The sequence below is a fragment of the Ceratotherium simum genome, chromosome 12 (assembly GCF_057802395.1).
Source record: "Ceratotherium simum simum isolate JZ-2026a chromosome 12, ASM5780239v1, whole genome shotgun sequence".
NCBI lineage: Eukaryota > Metazoa > Chordata > Mammalia > Perissodactyla > Rhinocerotidae > Ceratotherium > Ceratotherium simum.
Window position 1 is genome coordinate 9,961,209 of NC_141911.1, and position 21,006 is coordinate 9,982,214.

The window sequence follows — 21,006 nt, forward strand, 5'->3', positions numbered from 1 at the left end:
GGCAGAGAAGACGCGTGTATAAAGGCCTTTTAAGATAGTGCACTACTTATGCAAATAGCTGAGCATGGAGGTAGAGTTGCTTTTTTCTCACAGCAATCTCTGTCCCTCATGAGCCCTTTTTCTGTTCAAAGTCTTCCCTGATACAAACTGTTTTATTTAGACTCTTAGTACCTTTGGTTCATGTATGTGGTTTTTAGCTTTTCAGAGAGAAGGCAGTTAAATGCACAGGCACCTCTGAGTTGAAGTTTCTCTGTGTCTGTAGTCTTTGTTCTCGGCCATGGGAGAGATTAAAAATGGTAGCAGCAGTGTCACACCCAGTTATTTTGAAATCAAGAAATCACTCTGGTGAAGAATCTGAGGGTGTAGACTAGACAAGTAGAAATGGCCTACTGTCATGGGTTAACTCTGTCCAGCCAAAAAGAAGGGTCATGTTTCAGTAGTTGATGTCACCTTGCTTCTACACTGGGCCAAGATGTCTCTCTCCATCCCTGAACTTGAAATAATCAGCCCCTTCTGGCTGGTTCCAGGCACTGCCCACAAATTGAGGCTACAACTGCTCTCCAGGCATCTCCCTGACACCTCAAACTGAGCCCTCTTGGGCCCCATGCCCAGGAATCTTTCCGCTTGTCTCTTTTCTGGGCTTGCAGCCAGGCTCAACTTTTCAAGATGTTGTCTTCCAAATACTGCCTTGATTAACTCAATCTACAGCTCCTTCTTTGTCACTGTTTTCTTGTCACTCTTTTAGTTTTTCCTGCAGTCATCTGTGTTCCTAGTCTGTCCCATTTTAGGCATTTGCATTTGCAAATGACTACATTTACATTTAACTCACCGGAGGCGGCTTTTGTCTACTACAGAAAGAAACACACCTGGACTGCACATAAACTGAGGAACTAGGCTCCTCGTCCCAAGGTGCTGTGGGTTTGATCCGCTGGCTTCACCATCCAAACCAAAGAGGATTAGCCTGGCAAATTTCCAAGACAAGAGCTAAGGTGGAGGACTCCCAGCCACATGGTTATCTACGAATGGTTTCGGGGAAGGGAGTTAGGAGCAGCCTTAGCACTGCACTTTCCAGAAAGGGATTTGGGTAGTACTGATTAATGGATATATTGGTAACGGTGTAGAGAGGTAGAAATGGGGAGCTTGTACCCAACCTTGTAAAAGGGGAGAGGGTGTGAGGGAACACAGATAGTAGAGCTTATGGTGGCAACTAGGAAATAGAAAGTGGGCTAAGTATTGCAGGGGGCATGTACATGAGAGAAAGGATGACTTGGAGTGGACTCAGGATGGAGGAAACTCAGACCGATGAGTAGCAAGCCAATGCGTTTGGCAACCATGCTTTCCCACAACCCTTCCTTCTTGGATCTTATGACATTATCCTGGTTCTCCTCCTGCCCCCGCTGATTGCTTCTTCTCCAGACACCTTAGCAGCTCACCTCTCCCTCTTGCTCCCTTTGTTGAGCTCAGACCCTGCCTGAATCCTGCATTCTTCCCTCTCTTTCAGCTTTCCCCCTTGGAGCTCATCCATGCTCCTAGCTTCAATTCTTACCTCTGTGGAGACAGACTCCCAATCTGCGTCTGCATTCTTGACCTTTCATGCAATCCTGCTCCCATTTTTCATTGCTCATTGGACGTTTCCACTGGCTGTCCCATTGTCACCTCAGACTCAGTGTGGTATACTCAGACATCTAACTGGAGGAGTGCAATTAAGTGACCTCTAAAATCTCTTCCAGTTCTGAATTTCTATGTCAAAAAACAAACCATCATCATCACCTCCTTAAATGGCATTTTCTTCCGTTTTCTTGCTTGTCAGTAGAGTTAGCATCCCCAGACTGGTAGACTTCAGCTGTCTCTGATGTTTCCTCTCCTTTCACTGCCTTACTGATCTCGCATCTAGCTCGGTCCCTCGGTCCATGCAGCTGTCACCAATTCTGAACTTTATTCTTAAACATCTGATCTTCTCGGACTCACCTGATCTTCTGTAATCCACCCTGTCATCCTAAGTACCCTTCAACACTGCTTTCACTGTCCGTGTAACTGGGTCTTCTCTACCTATTTAGGCCTTTTTCCTACAACTTTTCTACAATCACTTTTCTATGCTTTAGCCATGCCATGTGGCTCATGAGATGCCATGATGGTCACACCTCACCTCCTCCCAGAAACCTTCCCAGCCTATGTTGATCATTCCGTTTCTTTCTTTGTTCCTCTAGAACTGATAATTTCTCCTACACTATTTAATGTGTAACCATATATGCTCACAGTTTTTTATTTCAAGTATATTAGTCTTATTTCCCTGACTTGACCATACACTCTTATCAAATCACAATGATCATCATTCTTGTACGCCCCCAAACGCCAAGAAAGTGAAATAGGCTCAACAACTGTTGGTTAATTGATAACTGAGATTCTGGATTAAAGAAAAATTTTTGTCTAATGAGCTTAAAACTCTAGGTGGAAGGTCTGGGTGGAGAATGCCCTCAGTTTTGGTATGGTTAAAATGACTGTCTTAAATCTCTCTTCTCCTTCCCCTCCTTACATCCCTCCCACATTACTGCAGATGCCAGTCAGTCTCTTTGTCATCAGTCTCATGTCCTTCCCACTCAAATTAGTAGATGTTTCTCCTAATTATGTTACTTCCCTGCTTAAAAACCGAATGTTTACAGGATACAATCCAAACTCTTTGTATGGTATTTAAAACCTTCCGTAATCTGGCTTCTGCCTCCCAAGAATCAATGTCTTCTAGACTCCCTACTCTCTCCACCCCAACATCATACTTCTTGCCCAGCCACACTTAACAGTGACCCAGCCTCCATGCTCTGTCTCGTTGTGCACATGCTACACTCTGCCTGGAACGTTGGTGGCCCCTTTCTTCACCTGGCTTAATGCCTCTCCCTTTCAAGGCTCATCTCTGGCAGGCATTCCTTCCAGAATCCTTCCATGACTCCACCTGCTCTGGGCTAGATGCTACAGATACCTTGATATGGTCCAGTACCACCCTGTGCATATTTCTATCAAACATACATCACATTGTGTTATAATAGTTTGTATACTTATTTATCTCCCTCATAGTCCTGAAACTCCTTGCTGGTAGGGGTGGTGTCTCATTAACGTTTGTATCCCCAGCACCTAGCATGGAGCCTGATTTACTGGCAAAAGTTTGTTTAATGAATAGCTGACTAACTTATTTCAGCTTTCATATTGAAGATGTTTGGTACCATTTAGATCCAGTCCTTGTACTTAGGTAAGCATTGTAACTGAGGATTGAAGGTCCTTCAAACCTGTGATGTATTCAAGGAGGTATTTTGCTTTCCCCTTTTACCTAGGTAGATACAACTCTGTTTTATATTTTTAATATTTACTTCTAGACTTAACACTTTATCAAGTTTATTTATCTTTGATTCGTTCCTTACAATTGATGTAGCAGAATGGGATAAGACAGCAGCATTTTCTTCCATCCCATTTTATCTTTTATCAGCATTTTGTTCTTCATGTATATAGCTTTGCCTGAGTCATCAGTATTGGGCTAATGGACTGGAACGGCCCAAGTTGAATGGTAATTACTTACTCTGTTGCTGATAGCCCAGATGAGAATAGGACTTATTAGATCTGTAATAATGGAAATCTGTGTTTAATGCAGATCTTTTAAGCAGTTTGAAACGAACTCAAATTCATCTCTCTTTGCCATATGTTAAAATGTCACATTATGGTTTTAAAATTCAGGATGAGAACTGAAGTTTCAGAAGAAGCCTGTCTGTGGAAAAGTTCTCAAATCTGTCCTTTCTAAAATCAGAAGCATTTGTTCATCTCAAATCAAGCCTCTACAGAGAAGCAGCCCTGTCTGAGCAGTCCCCCTGGGGCTGGGTTGGGGGGGAGTAGCAGGAAGAATAGGGCCTCAGTTCACAAGGACACAGGACAGACAGGATGGACAGGAAGAGGTACGGGTGACCCTGGATGGTGCGTGGAGACCTTCCCAGAGGCTCAAGGCTTGAATTTAGCAACTGCACCCAAGTCGAGAGTTCTTTTGGCTCAGTTGTCAAGGTGGGCTCCAGAACTAAATGCTCATACTTGTATACTGTTAGCTCATCTCTTGTTTCAGCTGTGGAAGACTTCAGCTTTTCCACAATACTGACTACTTCTTTCTCTTTTTTGTGTGAAAATAAAGATAAAATTAATCTGACTCAAGAAACTTCTGTGAAAAGCTTCTTCATTTTGCACACCTGAAGACCAGATAGTGAAGTTAAATGGCTTACCCAAGGTCATATGTCATTAATGCTGCAACAGGGGCTGGCAGCAGAATCTAGCCTCTCCCCAGGGCTCCTGCCATCACTTTTAGAAGTATGTTCCAAAAGGGCCTTGTGACCAGTCCAACAGCTGTGCTTTCAAGTTATTTCCACTAACCTGTATCCTTCTTCTTGACTGGGAAATGGTCCTAAGTAATTTAGCTTCCTCTCTTTAGAATCGAGTCTTGTCTGGAGACGTATTATTGGGGCTATAACCTCACCATATTTCATAAACGAAGCAGGGTCGTGATGGAGCTCTTGTATCTCAATAGAGACCTCAGTAGGGTGAGAAATGGTCCTACAGACTTGTCCAGTTTATGTGTAGCTCTTCTCTTAGGTTCACTGAGTCTCAGGCATCTTTGCAAATGGTAGATGTCCTGAGTGGTGTCATTATGGTGTTGAAGAACTTGGTACTGGTGAAATATGCCAAGCATGTACCTGTTCTGGTTTTGAAAACTCTTCACAGTATTCACAGGCAAAGACAGGCTGATGCTGATTCATTGGTGAGGGATTAGTTTGGATTCCATGACTCTAAATTATTAGATACTTCAACAACTCAGTAGACCTGATGTAACTGGCAGGTTACCTTGGTGGATGTAATGGGGGCTAAAAAATATCTTTCTTTGAACTCAAGGTGCTTGTACTATATTTACTTGTATACTGCTTTCTTTTTTTTTTTCATTCCTGAGCTTTGATACTTTTTGTTGATAAATTTCTTTGAGTTCAGTGACCTTGGTAGGTGCATAGTGCTTCACAAGTATTTTTAACAACCCCTACTTTGGGAGAAAATGGTCACATTTTAGTACTTACCTTAATGGCTGTAGAAATAACGGTTTTATGTGGTATATCAGCATTGACTTAAAAGTTGCTTTTAGGTATTTGCCACACGTTTTGGCGACACAATGTGTACCATCAGGGAAATTTAAGATTTTTTTTGGTAACAAAGTTCTCAGCTTATATCTGGTATTTGTTGATGTTTTTTATAAATTGGTGAACTTTTTCTAGCAGTAATCTATGAACGGCCCTGAAATTTCTTAAACCCAGTCTTGGAAAGAGGGCAAGTTATTGATGTCTTAGATGCTTAGTTGAAAGGTCGTGTTACCTGCATAATATCTCTTTCATTTGAGGATAAGTCTATGTATAGTTGAGGTAGATGAGGATTTTAAGAACTAGAGAGAGTCTTCTGGGTCGCCAGCTGAGAAAACAGAAGTAAAGAGGCAAAGTGACTTCTCCAGAATCACTTAGAACTAGGTCCAGAACCTCTAAGCCTGCGTCCTTTCTACCACTCCACTCACTTCTTTTATTCCAGAAACATAAACAAATATTTTACATCTGATCACCTCCTAATGAGTACATCTATTCCCGAGACTGCCAAACTTCGTGATTCTATCAGAGCAAGAAATCTTATTTGTAAAGAGGCTGGCTAATTATCCATGACATTTTAAATGTCTGCATTGTCCTTGAGCTAAGAGTGTGAAAATCAGAAGACTCAGGAGTGTATACATTTCCTGATAAATTTCACTTAGTTTAACACACTCTGACAGTAAAAACGAAATGAATCTTAGCTGTTCAACAACAATAACATTCCAAGCAGGAAGGTAATTTAAAAAACCTGTTAACTACAATATTGCTAATTTTGTATCACAGAAAATACCACAGAGTTATAAGTATAGCGATGAAGATATGATAGACGTGTTTTGTCTAAAGAAAAATGAAAAAAGCGGATATCACTTTGCATAGACATCAGTGACAATAACGGCCATTTTAGTAACTCAGGTTTTGTCTCTTCAGTTGAAATTCGAAGTAACCCAGGTAGATGAGAAGGCCATGATGTTGAACAATTGGAAGCTCTTGATTTTATCAAAGATTGGAACCAAGTTGAGATGCTGTGGGATATTTTACTAGATAAAAGGCAGAGGAGATAACTGCTGTTTCTGTTTTGAGAAGAACAAGATGGCACCAGTATCTGGACCCATTGATCAGACCTGCTGTCCAATGAAGAGAGTCCTTCATTAAGGCTTTTGTTTCATGGTAATTCTGTTTGTTTATTTTGAGGGACATGACTCTTTGTACTCACACCTGTTGGTAAGTTCTGGATATCCTGTTGATTCAGGGGCATTAGAAAGAGTTAAAATACCCTCTTCATCACAAGCTCCTTCTTGGTGGTATCCAGTTAACTTGGATAACTATGATGAGTCTGTGCCCCATCCTTTGTCATGGTTGCCCCACAGGTCAGTGGTATCTTTTAATAATTGAAAAATTTATTATTTTTTTCATTATTATTTTTTGCCTCGATCATGTTTTTATTTTTATAAAATTATTATTTTTGCCTCTATAGTGATGTGGTGATGAGACAGGATCATCATTTATTTTTAAAATTATTGCAAAATTTTCAAGTTTGAATCAATCAGGTTTTTTGTAGGAGCTGCAAATATTTGGATCTGCACACTGAATAGATACCAAGAACAGAAGACAAAGGGCTCACCTTCTCTCTCTAATCGTGGGACTCGGCTCTGGGAGTTGGTCTCTTCATCTTTCTGGTAAAGGGGTGAGACTGAGTGATCTCTGTGGTTCCTTTCAGCTCTAGCAGTGTGTCATTTATAATTATAATGCATGCTGCGTCTGTGCATTTCAGTCATTCTGCAAAGAAAGAAGATTTTGTCTTCGCATGATTTTGTCTTGAAATAGCAAGTATATTTTTGTTGAATGGATGGTCTCTGCCTGGTTCTGGCGTGGTCTTCTCTCACTTTCTTCTATGTTGACATTCCTGGTTTCTAGTCCAGGCCTGAATACATCACCCAGCTAATGGGGCATATTAGTTAGGACCACGGGCTTTGGAGTTAAACACACCTGGGTTCAAGTCCTGGTTCTAAATCCCAGTTGAGCTAGTTTTCTCATGTGATATGGAGATGATGCCGAGTTTGTGGGTTGAGGAGAGGTGTAATGAGATATTGATGGTAAAGCCCTTAGCACAGCGTACCTGGCCATGCCTGCCTACTTCCCTGCCTCCTCCCAAGTAAAGGTTTTTATCTGCAGAAATGTGACCCCATGAGTTGTATACATTTAAAGTATTTACTTGTTTAGTGTCAGACACTGTTTGAAATTGTTTTGTAGCTGCCTTCAGTTGAATGCATTGAAGAAATAGACAGGAAACCAGATGTTTTCAGAAGACACTAGATCAAGAACTGTGCTAATATGTTCTGCCTGCTTCTTTACCACTTCCATATATTGCCAGATTTTTGAACCTACTACATCCCTTCTCTTTAGCTGGCTTCCTGAAGTTGACATCATGCCTATGACCTCTACCTTGATATCTTTCCATTCCAATATTCCTCTCTGGGCTTCCCTGTCAAAGCCATGGTTAATCCAGCAAATATTTACTGAATAGTAGGTACTCTCCTAGGCACTGGGATAAGAGACAACAAGATGGATAGTGTCTACACCCCAATATGGGAGGAGGAGCAGAACATAACCAGTGAACAAATATATATTGTAATTTCATATAGTGCCAATCGTTACAAAGTAAAATAAACTTATGTAGTTTATCCACTAAGCTATGGCACCTAAGTCAGGTTTCCTGGTTCCTGACTCCAATTCCAGGTGATCATTCATTTGATTTATAGAATGCCATAAGAATATCCAAAGTGAGAGGCAGAGATGTAGCCTTTCAAAGCCACGTATACAAACGAAGCTATATCTATTAGTTACCTATTTTTGTGTAATTAATTATTTCAAAACTTAGTGGCTTAAACATCTGTTATCACACAGTTTCTGTGGGTCAGAAATCTAGACACAGCTTTGCTGTGTCTTCTGCTTCAGAGTCTCTTACAAGGCTGCACTCAAGGTGTTGGCCAAGACTGAGGTCTTATCTGAAGGCTCAACTGTGGAAGGATCTGTCTCCAAGCTCACTTATGTGGTGGTTGGCAGGATTCAATTCCTCAAGGGTTGTTGGGCTGAGGGCTTCAGTTCCTTCCTGATTGTTGCCTGGAACCCACCCTCAATTCTTTACCATGTTGGCCTCTCCAGCATGGCAGCTTGCTTCATCAAAGCATGCAATGGAGAGAGAGTCTACCAGCAAGATGGAAATCACAAATCTTTTGTAACTTAATCACAGAAGTGACATCCCCTCAATGTTGCTGTATCCTATTAGTTAGAAGCAAGTTACTCAAGGAGAAAGGATTGCACAAAACTGTGAATACCAAAAGGTGAGGATATTTGGGGGCCATCCTGGAGGCTGCCTGCCACAGCTGTATATTGTGGATTTGCTCATAGAATATTAGAGCAGAAAAGACCTTAGTTATCCTCTGGGACCCTCCTCATTTTTTATACATGAGGAACTTGAGACTCAAAGAGGTGATGTGACTTACCCAAGGCCATAGCTACTCTGAGGTAGAGCTGGGACTTCTGACTTTCAAACCCGTGAACTATAAGTGGGTTATATTTAGCCTGCTGCAAGCTGGCAGATTGTGGTTTCTAAGTTTGCAGTCTCAAGGGGTTTTATTCTTCTGCACATTTTAAATGCACTGAGACTGTGTAGTGATCCCAGGCCTGGATCTCAATAGAATATAAATGTCCCATTTTGGGCTTTGTTTGAGATCTGAGGTATAGAGGTTCTGCCTAAGCTTATCTGGCTTAAATCCTGTGTTTTCTATGCTTTTTATCCCCTTTACATCAACGTGTCTTTAAAGCATATAATGTAATTTAGAGCGAGTCTCTAAGACGACACACTCCATGATCCAGTTAGCCATCTCACCTGTTTTTAACATTATAGTCTCATCTAATGCTGTAGACCATCAGGTTAAGAACCCTGGATTCTATAGTTTGTCTTAAATCTTAACTCTGTGTTTGCTCTTAGCTCTTGAGGCCTGCTTGGCTCTCTAGACTTGGCACTATGTTGGCCCCTTCAGTCCTGGCCATGAGTGTGTCATTTTAGGCCATTGTCACACTAGGATGTAGGAGGCGATAGAGACAGGTTAGTTATGCTCAGGACTGGGACTGTGTGAGAACCAACAGAAGACAGACCTGCAGCATGTCAGCTGGTACGTACAGGGCCAAATGTGAGTAATGGGTCAGGAAGTGGGAGGTGCAGAAGATGGCTGTGGAGTCTACTGTTAAGAGCCAGGGAAAGATCCTACCATGAAGAAGTCAGAGCAGTGCTTGGGAGTCTGTTGAAGCCTCTGTCATGGCAGACCAAAAGTCTGGGCTTGAAGCAGTGGCAGTCAAGGCAGAAATGGTTTAAAATATAGAAGTTCTGATTGAGTAAAATGACAGCACTGATGAGCAGAGAGCAGGAGACAGGCCAATCCATTGCAAGGATATTTGTCCCAAGGCTTTTAAAATTTTTCTTTTTCTTTTAGTTCTTCAATGGAAGTCCAGGCCTAGATATAGAGGCCCTATGTCCTTTCTGCTAAATGGAGAGGAAGAAGGTATGGCATCAGAGGAGGCAAAGCTGACCCTGGTGCTGTTGGAATTGGTGTTGTTGATGGTAGAGTTGGTGGTGCTGGTGTTGGTGTTGGTGGTGGTGTTGGTGTTAGTGGTATTGGTGTTGGTAGTATTGGTGTTTGTGTTGGTGGTGTTGATGTTGGTGGTATTGGTGTTTGTGTTGGTGGTGTTAGTGGTGGTGGTGGTGGAGTTTCCATTCCTTCACTGCTCTCCTACATTGTCAGCCTCTGAAATAATTCCTAACCTCTAAGTCTCCCCCACCTCCCTTAGAGATTTATAGACTCCAAACCTCTTTCCACAAAGTATAAGGAATCAATTTCCTGCCCCTGGGAATAGCACACCTCGATAACTACCTTCCCTCTAGATAGAAGGTTGCCTACTACGTTATATTTGGTGAAAATAGCGGAAAAGCCCTCTTCTCTTTCTAGGCTGGGATTAAAAGGCTTGGTTTAAATTGGATTCTAGTTTGTTTTTTTTTAATACTTCCTTGGCCAGTTCTTTTAGAAACTAGCAAGAAATCTTTAAAGATGAAGACATAAAGATGAGGTAAAGATGAGGTTTCAATATTTAAACCTCATATTTAAACATATGAGGTTTCAATTTTAAACATGTTTAAAACAACATTAGGGATCCCTTAGATTTGTCTGATGCTTTAAGCTTACTATGTCCATCTTCCCATGTATTTTCACCTGATCCACTTAACAGCCTTGGTAGGCAGGTAGAGCAGGCATGACCCAAATTTGATGAAGAGATCTAGATTCAGAAAACTTAGGTGATGTGTCAAAGGATACACAGCTACAGCTGTGACCTACAGGTCATACAACTCATAATTGTACGCAGCCAAGATTTCTACCCAGGTCTTCCCACTCCAAATCCAGTGCTCAAATTAAATAGAAAATAGCCAGATTTTATCACCCAGTCTGTGAAAGAAGAGAAAGCAAGGGTGAATGAAGGGAATGACAGTAAGTGATGTTGAATAAAACATGAGGATAAATAGTTTGCATATGTAGCCTTATGACTTTTATTGCAGGGCTATGACCTGCTTCTTAACTGTTCTTTCCTTGTGCCTTCTGCTTTTTGTAAATATTCCCAGCGTTTACCATGATCACCTATGTGAAGGCTAAAGGGCTGCTGTTTTCTTCTGCAGAGCCCCTGATACTCTTATCTCTGGAGATTGGCTGTACCCTTAGTAAATGGGAATCCCCCTGTGGACAATTGGTGATTGAGGGGGGACAGCTGGCTGCAAGGGGCAGTTCATTAGTGTGCATCATGACTGGGGCCTGGCAGTCATTAGAATTCATTATAAATTACTCAGAGTCCCAGGAATCTCCTTTAGTTCTCACTTAGCAGCTGGAAGATGCTACCAGCTGTGGATCCAGGGTTTCCCCCAAAGAATTTATCTAAGTATGGGGGGCAAATAGGTCAAATGATCTGATGATGTGTGGGTGGGAGTAAAGCAGAAAAGCCTGTTTCCACCTCAGAATGGATGCTCTGAAGATGCCATTGAGGGGATTAATTAGAGCTATGGGCACAGTTTAAACTTTGGTGCCTCTGATGGGCCAAGGAACACTCAAGAGTGTCTTTGGGAGTCATTGGGAAGAGGGACATGAACAGAGAAGGCAGAGAGGTAACCAAAGGGAGAGTGAAGGAGAAGAGAGTTTCATGTGGTACCTTTTGATCTTCAAGATCTGGCCCCTGATGGCCTTTTCTGTTTCAGCTACTGTGACACTTTTCACTGAATCCTGGTTGATGTCCTGAACTGCCCATTCACTTAATCCTCTGGGCTTTTGAGTCCTGTGTTCTCTCAATTTCAAATGTCTTCCTTTCTTCCCCAGTTTTCCATCTGTGGAAACCTACATGTCCTTCAAGGCTCAATCCTAGCACGTGGACCAAATGCTGTCATGTGAACCATCCCCTCACAATTCTCACAGTAGCTCTAGATAGATATTATTTCCGTTCATTTTTTTCAGATAAGGAAATTTAAGCTCAGTGGGGTTATGTGACTTGCTCAAGAGCACAGTTCTAGTGGAGTGTGGAGTCCTCTGGCCATGGCTCTTTCCACATTATACTGCACTTGTATCTTACTGGTACTCCCCTTCCTCATAATATATTCCTGTATTGGCTCTGACATAGTGGTGAGGTTAGCCACGTTGGACTTCTGTGCTCCTGGCCCTTCACCATGTAGGCCTTTTCTTGTGTGTCTATCTCTTTACTGAAGAAGAGGCTTCCCCATGACCTCACATTCTCATCCTCTTATGCTCTGCCTCTCAGAGCTTTGTTCTAGCACAGGAGTTGGAAAACTTTCCTATAAAGGTGAAGATGGTAAACATCATAGGCTCTGCCGGCCATACGGTCTGTGTCACAACTACTCAACTCTGCCATTGTAGAGTGAAAGCAGCTATAGATGATAAATAAATGAATGAGTGTGGCTGTGTTCCAATAAAACTTTATTTAATGACCCTCACATTTGAATTTCATATAATTTGCATATGTCATGAAGAAACTTTCTTCTTCTGATTGTTCTTCAATCGTTAAAAAATATAAAAACTACTCTTGGCTCATGGGCCACCCAAAAACAAGTGGCAGCTTTGGCTAGTGGGCCCTAGTTTGCCTTCCCCTGTTCTGGAACTAATTGGGTAGCAATCATTTACCTTTTGGTAAAATTGTCACTGTGTTGGTTCTCCTGGAAGCACTGACAATTTAAGCCTTTAACTTCAGGTGAAAGGCTTTGTCACCTCCTAAAGGGATTTTAGACAGCTGTGGCTGTGATGGTGGTGGGGTGGGAGAGGTGACACCAGGGGGATAGCTGCCTCTGTGTAAAATAAGGTCAGTCCTGCTGTGCTCCTATTGTCTCTTCAGTGAAAATGTTAGACTTAAATCCTACATGTCATTTATCTTTGAGCTCTGTATAGAGAAAAAGGTCTTGCTTTGGTTTTTATAAAAATACCAGGCTTAGATCTTTTTGTGTGAGCTGTCATCAGCCATTCTGATTGTTGATCTTGTAAATTCATGCTTTTTAGTGCTGGCAGAGGGATAGCTTTTGTTTCAGAACAATTTCATGAAGTGTTTCTTTCAATAGGGACTTACATTGAATTTCAACTTTAGCTATATTTTTCATCTAACTTAACATGGGCAACTGCCATTATACTACAGAGGAGTGCTTCTGAATCCTTTCTTAATGTGAGAGCTTCAGCAAAGGTTACCGTCAGCCGCTGGCGATCTTCTTTTTGCCATGAGGACCACAAGGTTGAGCCCTCTCCCCGTGTGGTCTCCAGGTGACCCACAGTGACCATCCATTGCCTGAAACTTGGTCGGTGATCTCTGGGGTGTCTTAAAGGGTTTGCTTTTTATGTACTCTTGGATGCATCCTGGAGTAAAAACTTTCATAAAATGCTATGCCTATTTGTGGAATTTGGAAAGAAGCATAGGAAAGGAAAGGGAGACTTAATGAGAAACTTGATTCTCACTAGTGCCCAAGCTATCTTCCACTCACTCCCCCCGCCCTGCCCTGTGTTGTATGTCAGGAAGCTCACTAGGGACGCTGCACTGAGGATACCATGTGGGTGCTTGATTTATCCATTCAGGCTTCAAAAAGACCATTCCACTGTCCAAGGGAACACTTATTTAATATATTTCTGTACAAATTAGGGCCTGGTAATCTGAGAAATAAAAAATTAAGTAGATTATCCATTATAATAACAAGACACAACTTCTACTTCTATATTTCTTCCAAAAATATTTTGATTATACTAAGCATTACTAGCAAGTAGTGCTTGCTATTATTATTTTTAACTTAAGCTTACAAGTTCCTTCAAGTGTATTAGATACACATCATGTTACTTGTCAGTGTGGAGTTTGTAATCTGGCAATTTCTCTGTTCAGAGGTCGTTCTATAGCACTAAAGAAATAGTACTATCAATTATTCAATCCTTTGAAATAATTATACATGTGGACTACAAACACATGGAATTTAATTTAAATGAATGTGTTAGTACTCTGGAACTTTGAAAATCATGTTCTGAGAAGGAAAGTCTTTTCAATTTGCTTTTTTTTTTGGTGAGGAAGATTCGCTCTGAGCTAACATCTGTTGCCAATCTTCCTCTTTTTTCGCTTGAGGAAGACTAGGCCAGAGCTGACATCTGTGCCAATCTTCCTCTATTTTTTTGTACGTGGGACACCGCCACAGCACAGCCGGTGAGTGGAGTAGGTCTGCCTGGGATCCGAACCTGTGAACCCCGGGCCGCCGAAGTGGAATGTGCGGAACTTTAACCATTCGGCCATGGAGCCGGGCTCTCAATTTGCTTTTCAATTTACAAGCTTTGAGTATTTCTAAATTCTCTTTTCAGACAATTAGAGAATATTCATGTGTTTGGGATTTCTCACAAGATTTTAAAAAATACATATTTTAAAATAGCTTGACTCAGGGCCGGCCCCGTGGCTTAGCGGTTAAGTGCATGCGCTCCGCTGCTGTCGGCCTGGGGTTCGGATCCCCGGCGCGCACCAACGCACCGCTTCTCCAGCCATGCTGAGGCCGCGTCCCACATACAGGAACTAGAAGGATGTGCAGCTATGACATACAACTATCTACTGGGGCTTTGGGGGGAAAATAAATAAATAAATAAAATCTTTAAAAAATAAATAAATAAAATAGCTTGACTCATAAGAAGTTGCAAAAATAGTACAAAGTTCCAATGTGCCTTTCAACTAGATTCCCCCAATGATAACATCTTACATAATCATAGTCAAAGCCAGGGAACTGACATTTGTATAATACTCCAGACTCAAATATAGACCTTATTTGGATTTCACCAGTTATTGCATGTGCTTTTTTTGGTGTATAGTTCTGTGAAATTTTATCATATGTTTAGATTTTTGTAACCATCACCACACTCAGCATACAGAACTGTTCCATCACTACAAAGAAAGTCCCTCAGGTCACTCACCCTTTAATAGTCACTTTCCCTTCATAAGGTTTGGTTTGGACTGTTTTTTTAGGATGTGAAACTAGCAATAAAAGCAGAGATAGATTTAGGGCAAGTGTTTAGTTTTCAATTGGTTGCCACGATGGTACATTTCAGTTAAATGAGATAAAAAGAATGGAGAACCATATTCAGATTATGAATACTCCTACATTTACATCTACAATCCATTTCAAACTAAATATTTGTGTAAGGTGTGAGGTAAGGGTTGAGGTTTATTTTGTCCCATATAGATGTCAAGTTGTCCCAGCACCGTTTTTGAAAAGACTATCCTTTCCTGATTGAATTACCTCAGCACCTCTGTCAAAATTCAATTCTGTACTCTCTATTCTGTTCCACTCAATTATAAGACTATCCTTATGCTGATACCACACTGCTTTGATTACTATAACCTTATAGAAGTCTTGAAATCGGGTAGTAGAAGTCTCCCAACTTATATTTCAAAATCGTTTTGGCTATTGCTTTTTATTTAGTATTTTCCAGTTTTATTGAGATATAATTGACTCATAACATTGTATTAGTTTAAGGTGTACAACATAATGATTTGATATATGCATATATTGCAAAATGATCACTATGATAAGTTTAGTTAACATCCATCAACTTACATAGTTACAATCTTTTTTTCTTTATGAGAACTTTTAAGATCTTTTAAGATCTCTTAGCAACTTGCAAATATACAATGCAGTATTGTAAACTATAGTCACCATGCTGTACATTCCATCTCCAGAAATTACCTGTCTTATAACTAGAAGTTTGTGCTTTTTGACTGCCTTCACCCATTTCCTCAGCCCCTCACCCCAGCCTCTGGCAACCACCAATCTGTTCTCTGTCTCCGTGAATTTAGTTTTTTTAGATTCCTCAAATAAGTGAGGTCATACAGTATTTGTCTTTCTCTGTCCGACTTAGTTCATTTAGCATAATGCCCTTCAGTTTCACCCATGTCACAAATGGCAGGATTTCCCTATTTTTTATGGCTGAATAATATTCTATTATATCTATATATATATACACACACATGACATTTTCTTTATCCATTTATCCATTAATGGACACAGATTGTTTTCACGTCTTGGCTATTGTGAATAATGCTGCAATGAATATAGGGCTGCAGAAATCTCTTCGAGATAGTGATTTTGCTTTCTTTGGGTATATCCCCAGAAGTGTAATTGCTGGATTATACGGTAGCTCTATTTTTAATTTTTTGAGGAACCTTCATACAGTTTTCCATAGTGGCTGCCCCAATTTACATTCCCACCAGCAGTACACAAGGGTTCCCTTTTCTCCACATTCTCACCAACATTTGTTATCGCTTGTGTTTTTGATGACAGTCGTTCTAACAGGTGTGAGGTGATATTTCATTGTGGTTTTGATTTGCATTTCCCTGATGATTAGTGATGATGATTATCCTTACATGTATCTGTTGGCCATCTGTATGTCTTTGGAAAAATGTCTATTCATGTCCTCTGCTCGTTTTTTAATTGGATTGTGTAGGTTTTTTTGCTATTGTGTTGTATGAGTTCTTTATATGTTTTGGATATTAACCCTTATCAGATAGATGATTTACAAATATTTTCTCCCATTCAGTAGGTTGCCTTTTAGTTTTGTTGATGGTTTCCTTTGCTGTGCAGAGGCTTTTTAGTTTGATGGAGTTGTACTTTGTTTTTACTTTTGTTGCCTTTGCTTTTGGTGTCAAATCCAAAGTAATCATCACCAAGACTGATGGCAGTTTGCTTACTGCCTATGTTTTCTTGTAGAGGTTTTATGGTTTCAGGTCTTATGTTCAAGTCTTTTGCCCATTTTGAGTTAATTTTTGTGTGTGGTATAAGATAGCGGTCCAGTTTCATTCTTTTGCTTGTGGCTGTCCAGTTTTCCCCTGAACCATTTATTGAAGAGACTTTCCTTTCTCCATTGTATATTCTTGGCTCCTTTGTTGTAAATTAGTTGACCATTTACACACATATACGTGGATTTTTTTCTGGGTTCTCTATTTTTTTCCGTTGATCTATGTGTCTGTTTTTATGCCAATACCATACTGTTTGATTACTATAGCTTTGTAATATAGTTTGAAATTAGGAAATGTGATGCCTCCAGTTCTGTTCTTTCTCAGGATTGCTTTGGCTATTTGGAGTGATCTGTGGTTTCATACAAATTTTAGGATTGTTTATTCTAGTTCTGTGAAAAATGCCATTGGAATTTTGATAACGATTGCGTTGAATCTGTAGATTGCTTTGGGTAGTATGGACATTTTAACAATATTAATTCTTCTACTTCATAAGCATAGAATATCTTTCCATTTGTTTGTGTCTTCTTCACTTTCTTTCATCAATGTCTCAAAGTTTTCAGTGTACAGATCTTGTTTTGGCTATTTTAAGTCTTTTGATTTTCCACATAAATTTTAGAATCAACTTGTCAATTTCTACAAGAACTTCCTGGGATTTTCAATGGCACTGTGTTGAACAATAGACTACTTTGGGAAGAACTGACATCTTAAGGATACTGAATCTTGCAATCCACGAATGTGGTATATCTCTCCATTTATTTAGATATTCTTTAATTCTATCAGCAATATTTTCATGGTACAGGTTTTATACATATTTTATTAAAAACTCTTTCAGTATTACATGTTATTTGATGCTATTGTAAATAATATTGCTTAAATTTTTTTCGATTTCCATTTATTTGTTGCAACTGTATAGAAATATAGTTTGTTTTTGCATATTGACCTAGTATTCTGTGATTTTGATAAACTTACTTATTAATACAAATAGCTTCTTGATAGAGTCCTTAGGATATTTTATTTACACAATCATGTTGTCTGCATATAAAAATAGTTTTTTTTCTTCTTTCCTTTTTGAATGCTAGTTGTAGGTTTTTTCTAGATATTCTTTATCAAATTCTCTTCCTAGTTTACTGAAAATTTTAAAAACATCAGGAATAGGTGCTGAATTGTGTCAAATGCTTTTTTAGCATCTATTGAGATGATCATATATTTTTTTCTTTTTTAGTTTATTAGTATGGTAAATTACATTGATTGAGTTTTTTGAATGTTAAAACAACTTGGAGTTCCTTGGATTAACCCCACTTGGCCATGATTATTATACGTTTAAAATATATTCCTGCATTTAATATTTATTAAAGGATTTTTGTGTCTATGTTCATAATGGAGATTTGTCTATAGTTTTCTTGTGTCTTTGTCTGGTTTTGGTGTCAGGGTAATGCTGGTCTCATAAAATGAGTTGGGAAAGTTCCCTCCTCCTCTATTTTTGAAGGAGTGTACATGGGATTGGTATTATCTCTTCCTTAAGTGAAACTATATGAGCATGGAGTTTTCTATTTCAGATTTTCTATTCAGATTTTCTATTTCTTTTGTCAGTTTTGGTAATTTGTGTCTTCTGAGGTATGCTATTAATTTATTGCCTTGCAGCTCTGAATATATCATTCTGAGTATGCTCTGTGATAAAGGAATTTCTTTAGTATTTTTCCTTTAATGTGAGCATGGTGTTAAGCTTTCTCAGTAGAGGGCACAGGGGAAGACTTTGTGAGAGGAAGAGCCTCTTTTACCGTTTCTGGTGTGGGCCAGGGTTGGTGGTATGGGTGTGAGGACCTCTGGTGCAGCCTGCCCTAGCCACAGGCCCGGAATGCAGTCCTTCTGTGCTCTTACAGCCTTGGCCTGGTGATAACTCTTCTGCAGCCCTCTGGACAGGGAAACTGGAGCCCCCGTGCTGTCCATGTACTCTCACTCAGAGTCCTTATGGACACTCTAAAGGCCTCCTGGGGTGCCTTGACCCCCGCCCCATTCCCCTGCATACTCATGCCACTGGTTTCTGATCGTCTGCATTCTGAAAAGTGATTTATTGCTTCCCCAACATCTCCAGGTCAACTCTGACCTGGCCAAACCAGTGAACTTCTCTACTATCCAGTGGCTGAATTGCACCTTCTCCAATGAGGTTCGAATCCTTCCAAGTCTGTCCTTTCTTGGGTACCCTCAGCCGTAGGGTACCATAGAGGGTTTCCTTAGATTGTATAGTTACTTTTTAGTCATAGTTAATATACTTTATGTTAGACTTCCCGTGTTTAACGTACTGTGTGGTTTTTGTCTCCTGATTGGGCCCAGACTTCTACACAGGAATTTCTTGTAAGCACTATTTGTGTTGAGACTTTTGTGACCTGTGGATTTTGTCCTCATTTTCTAGAAGGGTAGGAGACATTGCTGTGTTTTCAACTGGTATTTTCTCTCCTCCCCTCACTCACCTGCTTCCCATGTGTTTTAACCTGGGATTTAACTAAAGTGAAGGAGGGGAAGACCAGAGTGTGGTGAGTGATATTTCTGCAAGAATTGAAGTTGAGCAAACAATGAGCCATGAACACAGTTTCCTACATCACTGAAATTATCAGCTCCAGCTTCACCCTTCCAGTGTTTCATAGTGGTTAGCAGAGATGTTTAGAATTTCTTGAGGTACAGTGACCACTGGATATAATAGGATCCCACTATTTTACTGCTTAGAATAGAAGTACAATGACCTTAAGTTGCTAAGGATGAAATATTCAGGCTAATAAAAAACCTAGTTTAATATCAGCAACAATTTTGATTTTTAGATTTGATTTGGATTCCCATAGAAAAGGGAAAAAACTATATTTCCTACAGGTACCACTATAGATAGAAATAATCCAGCCATTTTCTTACTTCCATTTGATTGAAGAAAAAAGCCCCCAGACTCAACCAGCCAACCAATCAACCAAACAAAACCTCATCAAAATACAGAAAATTTTCTCCATTGCAGTTAAGGCCTTTGGCATGAATTTAAATGTAGTTTCTCTGGGAATTTTGGAAAAACATTTTTCTTCATTGTTTTTGTAAGCCCTATGAGGCAGAGATGTAACTTCCCCAAACGAAACAGCAGGGAAAGCAACTAACAATCCTCTGGATAATGCAAATGAATAAAAATTGCCAGAATTATTACAGAAGTGCTAAAAGCCTTACTCTGATATTTTATACATGATTCCTAGACTTCAGTGGCTCAGGCATGCCTGTTTTAGCAATCCCAGCACACTAGGGAACAAACTGTGGAGAAAATAAATTGCATAGAGATAGTCTCCGACTTAGAAATGGGTCTTATTTCAGGGGTTGATTTGTAAATCAGTTAGACTGGAAATATCTTTTTCCTGTGGAAAACAGGTTTAGAAAAGATGGTTTGATTTCCTAACTTATGTTATTAGTTGTCCTTTGCTAAAAATTACATTATTTTTCTTTTATTAGAACATGTCAGTGTATTAGTTATCTACTGCTATATGATCAATTATCCCAAAACTTAGCAGCTTAAAAAAACAGTCATCCTGGGCCAGCCAGGTGGCATAGTGGTTAAGTTCATGCAGTCCACTTTGGTGGCCCAAGGTTCACAGGTTTGGATCCCGGGTGCGTACCTACACACTGCTCATCAAGCCATGTTGTGGCAGCATCCCACATACAAAATAGAGGAAGATTGGCACAGATGTTAGCTCAGGGACAATCTTCCTCAAGCAAAAAGAGGAAGATTGGCAACAGATGTTAGCTCAAGGCCAATCTTCCTCACCAAAAAAAAAAAAAAAAAAAAACGACCCCCAAAACAAACAAACCCAAAAAAACAACAATCATTTATTATCTCACAGTTTCTTTGGGGCAGGAATCTGGGCGTGTCTTAGCTGGGTGCCCTTGGGTCAGGGTCTCTCATGAGGCTGCAATCAAGGTATCAACTGTGCTGCATCTTCTGAAGGCTCAACTGGTGGAGTATCTGCTCTGCAGCTTACTGAGACCTGGCAACAAATGAGCTTGAGAGCAAACCTCCCCTACTTGAGCTTTCAGATGAGACTGCAGCCCTAGCCAATGCCTTGATTCTAGCCTCTAGGAGACCCTGAGCCAGAACTACTCAGCTTCACATTCTCATCTGAAATTAGACCACTGAATTTAGAATGTACCTTGCATTTAAATTGTTTATTGTGCAACAAGGGATTTCCTTCACTCCTTGGGAGGAAACCTCCTTTCCACAGTGATGAATAAAGTGGAGATTTCTTTCTACTGTCAAGTTAGTTGATGGGCAGCTTGAGAAAGTAGAATGTTTTCCTTTCTCTGCTTGGAGCTTGCAACCAACTGGACCAGTATGAAATGGTGTGTTCTTGATGGAGCAGGGTAGAACTTAGAGTATGTTTTAACACTGAGACAGTATTCCATAAATGGTGGTTAGACTCCTAGGAAGGAGTTATATTTGAGACTCTTTATAGGTTGAGTAGGCCCTTGTGGGCTAGCTCACCACCATGTATAACAGCATGTT

General features: G+C 40.2%; 1 protein-coding gene across 4 annotated transcripts in view; it reads left to right on the top strand.

Moving 5' to 3' along the window:
• The window catches only part of MSRA (methionine sulfoxide reductase A), a 392,963-nt gene that overhangs the window by 115,811 nt on the left and 256,146 nt on the right, over positions 1 to 21,006 (top strand). For 2 of the 4 annotated variants that reach the window (XM_087437390.1, XM_087437388.1), the window contains exon 2: positions 9,635 to 9,703. The exons of the other annotated variants lie outside the window; for them this stretch is intronic. In XM_087437390.1, coding sequence (XP_087293516.1) covers positions 9,635 to 9,703 — 69 coding nt within the window. The remainder of the gene's footprint in view (positions 1 to 9,634; positions 9,704 to 21,006) is intronic. 4 annotated transcript variants of the gene reach the window in all.